This window comes from Limulus polyphemus, unplaced genomic scaffold, assembly GCF_000517525.1.
Source record: "Limulus polyphemus unplaced genomic scaffold, Limulus_polyphemus-2.1.2 Scaffold4322, whole genome shotgun sequence".
Classification (NCBI taxonomy): domain Eukaryota; kingdom Metazoa; phylum Arthropoda; class Merostomata; order Xiphosura; family Limulidae; genus Limulus; species Limulus polyphemus.
This window is the reverse complement of record NW_013669932.1, coordinates 83307-88834: the sequence shown is the minus strand read 5'-3', so window position 1 is coordinate 88834 and position 5528 is coordinate 83307. Positions and strand designations below refer to the sequence as shown.

Below are 5528 nucleotides of genomic sequence, written 5' to 3'. Positions count from 1 at the left end.
TTTGGTTAATTAATTTGGCGATGAATTGATTAACAGAATGGTTAGCCAAAGGTCAAAATAACTATATTAAATGGTGTGATGACCTAGCCCATCACTTAGAAAATCAACAATTCAAAGAGTAGGATTAAAAATGAAATTATTATCAAATTAATATATTAAACATTGAAATAAGATAAATTCATATGATAAAAGGTGAATTTCAGATGTGATAAGTGGAGGTCTAAAAGTTGAATAAAGGAAATAGTAATCTAAAATTACAAGAAAATTCAAAAGTAATGTCATTTGGAAGAAATGTATCAAGAGCGAGATTAAAATATTAATTGTACGACTTAAAAATTAAATGTAAATAAAGTAAAAAAAAGATTCATAAAGAACTTTCCGTCATAATTTAAAGAAATCTAAAAGCAACATAAATATCATAGTCTCAAATCAAAAAGAGCAATAATCAATTTCATAAAGTCTATCAAAACATCTAAAGAAAAGTTGCTTTTCTTCGTGAATCTGCTGTTAGGATTTAACAATTTTAATAATATTTTTGAAAGTTTGACAAAGTGTACCGACACTTGAATTTCTAACTGCGTTTTGATTTTTGAGATAACTTTAGAGAGCGCTGTGATCGCGACACATGGTAGGTGTATGTGTGTTGTGTTATTAACAGTAAAACTAACTTATGAGAAGTTAAGAGAAAATTATCGTCTTGCTCTTATTTTCAATTAATAACAAATACTTTTTGTTTACTTTTCGAGTGATAGGTGTATTATTACATTTGTTTTTACGTCTTTTCTTGATAAATTAATAGAGTACACAGTTTCTACAACTTACAAGACTATAACAAGTATAACTAACTTATAAGTATAAATTATAATTTACAAAGTAAAAACACAACAAAGTTTATTTATTACTACTGAATAATGAACTCGAAGTATTATATATCACTAGAATTCAGTAATGATAATTAATGTTGATAGTAAGAGGTACTGCATTTGACATTTAAATTTTTTTTGTCTAACAATTACATTCTGAGGCTGTTTTTTATCACTTGGACTGTTGGAGTTGGACACCGACTCTTGAGTGATTGCTAGACAACATTCGACCGTCATTAACATTAATAGCGACAGATGCTGTTCATAGACATAATGTAATAGTTTTAATGTTTTACTATTTTTAGCCATAGTGTGTCATAATTTTTATGTATCTACTAAAAAAAGAATCTTGCAAGCTTCATTAGTTCATATTCTATCACTGTCAGTGTGATATTTTTTTAGTCTTATTATTATAAATGTAGAAGAAATCTTAGGTTTCAAATATTCACATTTTCCTTTTCTAATTTTTTAAAGACAACCATTTTTTATCTGTTAGTTTCGTTCATTTTGTTTGTATAGTATTGGTAAAATGTCAGTTAACTACTGTTTGAAAGACGTAGCAAGTGTGACACAGTTGAAATTTGTTGAAATTAACAATCTGCATGGTGAACTGGTGATTAGCCTATATTTGGATTCACATAAAACCTGATATGTAGAAACATGTGTAAATAACAACAACATATTCACCTTGACCAGCCACCACCAGGCAGGATGTCTTACTTAAGCTTACTAAGTTCAACTTACTTGACAGTTTTCAACTACAACGTATGTGATATTGTGAAGTATTGAAGCATAATACCAGTTACTTGTTGTATGTCTTAAAGTAAAAAAGTTCCTGATAGTTAGGATATCCTGAAGACACTAAAGTTTTTAATTATTCAATAGAGTTTTTGGAAAAATGCCAAGAGCATCTACAGTTTTTAGTATCTTGGTAAGTGTACACAGTGTGATGTAAAATAGAAAATTTAAATTAAAAATTTCCATTCATACATATACTTATGACAGATTCTTTTTGTAGCATATTTGCAACTTGGTTAAAATTTTCTTTTATGAGAACTTTGGGGCAGTTATTGGGACCTGTCACTCTATCATGAATTCAGTATTTGTATAATATATTTACATGTAATTTAAAAACAAGGGACCTGTTGGTCTTATCTAGGCCATAACCATACAATAAACTAAACTTTAAAATAAAAAATAAGATACTCAAATCTAGCCATTATCATTCCAATATTTATCAAGCCTTCCCTTAAACTTCCTTAAATTAACTGCACCCACCACATCTGAAAGCAACCCATTCCAAAAGCCAACCACCCTGTTAGAAAAAGAGAACTGTCTTAGCTTGAGGTGACTCCTATCCTGCCAAAATGTATACTTGTGTCTCGTAGTCCTGCCATTCCCACCATTAAGTACAAAGAATAGGATTATGTAAAAACCTTAAACACCTCAATCACATTCTCATGAATTCTTCTTTTTTTCAAGAGAAAACAATTTCAGAGATCTTAACCTGTCTTTGTATGACAACCTTTCCATCCCAGGTATCATTGTAGTAGCCCTCCTCTGAACCCTTTCCAACAATTCAATCTCCTTCTTAAGGTAAGGCACCCAGGACTGAACACAATACTCCAAATGTATCCTAAAAAATGACCTATACAATGAAATTTATAGTCTTGTATCCAGTATTTCTGTAGATATAACTTAAAATTCTATTTGCCTTGCCACTAGCAACAGCATATTACTTGGAGGGCTTAAGAGACTGATCAACTAGAACACCAAGATTGTTTTCTTCCATAACACCATTAAGGTTATTCTCATCAAAATTTTACTCATAATTCAAGGTATGGTATCCCACATGCATTGCTTTTCATTCATTATTATTGAAGGCCATCTGCCATTTCTTTATCCAACTCACCAAATAATCCAAATCATTTTGCAAACAGCAACATCCTCTTCACAGCCAGCAACATCCTAAACCTTAATATCATCAGCAAATGTAAATAATTTACTGACAATTCCTTCATCTATGACATTGATATAAATCAAAAAGAGCAAAGGTCCTAATACTGAGCCCAGAGGTACACTAACTGTGGCATCAATCCAGTTTGACTGAAATTAATTTACAACAACGCTCTGCTTTTTTCCATCCAGCCAGTTTTCTATCCAGTGAGCCAACCTTTCCCCTATAACTACAGAGATATCTTTTTTAACAAGCCTTTTATGTGGCACCTTAAATGCTTTCTGAAAATCTTGATACAACAAATCCACTCTTGTACTATCATATACATAAGCAGTAACCTCTTCAGAGAATATCAAAAGATTAATAAGGCAAGATTTTCCCCTAGTGAAACAGTGGTGACTGTTCAACAGAATTTTAATTTTGTTAAAAGACTTTGCAAAGCACCTTTTATCAGACTTACAAAACTTTTCTTACCACTGATGCAACACTGATAGGCCTGTAATTCCTGGGACAATTCTTATCACCTCCCCTGAAAAGGGGAGTAACATTATTCAACTTTCTTCTGGCACCTGTCCACTATTCAAGGACTTAAAAAAAATAGTAGCAAGTGGCTCAAATATCCAAACCGTAACCTCCTTCAAGACCCTTGAGAAATATTATCTAGCCCAGGAGCTTTATCATTCTTCTCAATTTTTCTTTAAAAAGTACAGAATTAATGTGAAAATTTTGTTTCATCCTTTTTCCATCTAGCAACTGTTCAAGATGAGGAATATTACTTAAATCTTCATTAGTAAAAAAAATTAAAGAAAACATACAATTTAATAACCCAGCCATCTCATTATCATCAGATATGAGCCTTTCTTTATAATCTCTCAAAGCCCCTACTCCAATCCTAACATTGTACTTACCCTTAATATACATAAATAAATCCTTACTATGAATTTTTACATTTTCAGTCGACCTTTTTTTCATGTAGTTTTTGATTTTCTAATTTCCCATTTAACTAAGTATCTAGACCTTCTATAATTCATAGCAGTAAATTTAAACTTCTTAAATTTATAATGCCTTTTTAAGTTTTGATTTTTTCTCAAATGAATTCAGTTGCCTGTTCACAATAGAAGATTGTCTCATCCCTTTGAAATTTAGAACCAAAATCTCATTGTTTCTTATCTCCACATGTAGAAAAACATCAAACATAAATGAGTAATGATGTTCCCCAATTTCCACCCTATCAGTCATTTGTAACTTAGAAGTTAACAATAAATCTAAAATATCATTGTTCCTAATAACTTCCCTGAACAAATGGTGAAGAAAACCATCTTTAACAATTTCTAAGAACCTGTCTATCTCACAACTTTAACATTTCCCAATCTATATTCTGAAATAAAAATTTTCCATAATAATGAAATCAGTAATAGCTGAATCTTTATCTTACTGTAGAATTTCACATTAATTTCTTCAACTTTGTCTGGTGGTCTGTAACAAATTACAAGTAAAAGCCTCCTTCTCATGCAACTGCTAAAAAAGCCAAAAATAGATTCAACTTCATTGCTATTAGTTTTGATATTCTCAACTTGAACAGGATTTAACTCAGATTTTACATGTAAAGTTATCCAACTCCCTTTTTTAAATATTCTATCTCAATTAAACAGCCTATAACCCTGTATTTCAAAGAAATCCGTATTATCAAAATTGTTTACATTTAACCAAGTTTCAGTTATTCCTGTTATATCAAAATCCACTGTTCTGACTAGTGCTCTGAGGTCATATATTTTAATTCTTATACTTTTACCAGTACAATAATTAGTTTAGCCTATGATTAGAATTACTTGTGTACTTTGGTCCTTCACTATACTTTTCTCTACATCTTAATTTTTCTTTATTTAGTTTATTTTGGCCCTTATTATTATGTAGTCCTAATTTATAACTCCCTTACAAGCGAGTTGTTAGCTCTTACAAACAAGCCAACTTTTGCTCTATTTAAATGTGAACAATTCATTTGAAAAAGCTGCATTTTTCAATTAAACCAATCCTATACATCCAGCCAGCCAACCTGTTTGTTTTTACATATTAACATAAGCCTAACATTTAACCCTAGTATTCTATGTATAATTTCATTCAACAGTACCTATGACAGATTTAAATTATTATGGCCCTTTTTTGTAGATGTCTTTATCAATCCCTTGTACTTATCATTTAGCTCTTTTAACATACCCTTCCTCACATCATTAGCCCCTATGTGCACTACAAATACTGCATTCCAGCTAGTATGTTTAACTATATCATGTGATCTGTCAGCTACATCATCCACTCCTGCCCTTGAATATCATAATTTAATTCTTTTCTCCCTATTTACCTCAAAGAATATTTCATCCATGTGCTATACTAAAGAATCATAGTAACTATAACCCTTTTTTTCATTTGCATTCCTTTTGTTATCCTTTTCTCCTCTAGTGCATTTATGCAAGCTAAAAGCTGAAATCTATTACTTAACAGAGCTTGCTCATTACAATTAAATTCCCTATTTCATAACATAACATATAACATAATATTTTGGGACAACATGGGACCTATTGGTACATCTCTGCTGTTCCATCCTCAAAACTAAATTAAAATGAATAAAAAAAATTTTAAAACCAGCCCTTCTCATTCATATACTTATCAAGCTTTTTCTTAAACTCACATAAATTTACTGCCTCTACAACATC

At 30.8% G+C, this 5528-nt stretch overlaps 1 protein-coding gene across 6 annotated transcripts in view; it reads left to right on the top strand.

Moving 5' to 3' along the window:
- The first annotated feature begins 603 nt into the window (after window positions 1-603).
- The window catches only part of LOC106470959 (protein CutA homolog), a 14900-nt gene continuing 9975 nt past the window's right edge, over window positions 604-5528 (top strand). The window contains exons 1-2 of one of the 6 annotated variants that reach the window (XM_022399601.1): window positions 615-628; window positions 1749-1794. In XM_022399601.1, coding sequence (XP_022255309.1) covers window positions 1762-1794 — 33 coding nt within the window. In that variant the 5' untranslated portion in view covers window positions 615-628; window positions 1749-1761. Of the gene's footprint in view, window positions 629-782; window positions 836-880; window positions 1139-1748; window positions 1795-5528 lie in introns of those variants that run through there. The other 5 variants (XM_022399600.1, XM_022399599.1, XM_013931540.2 and 2 more) reach the window with 5 other exon arrangements.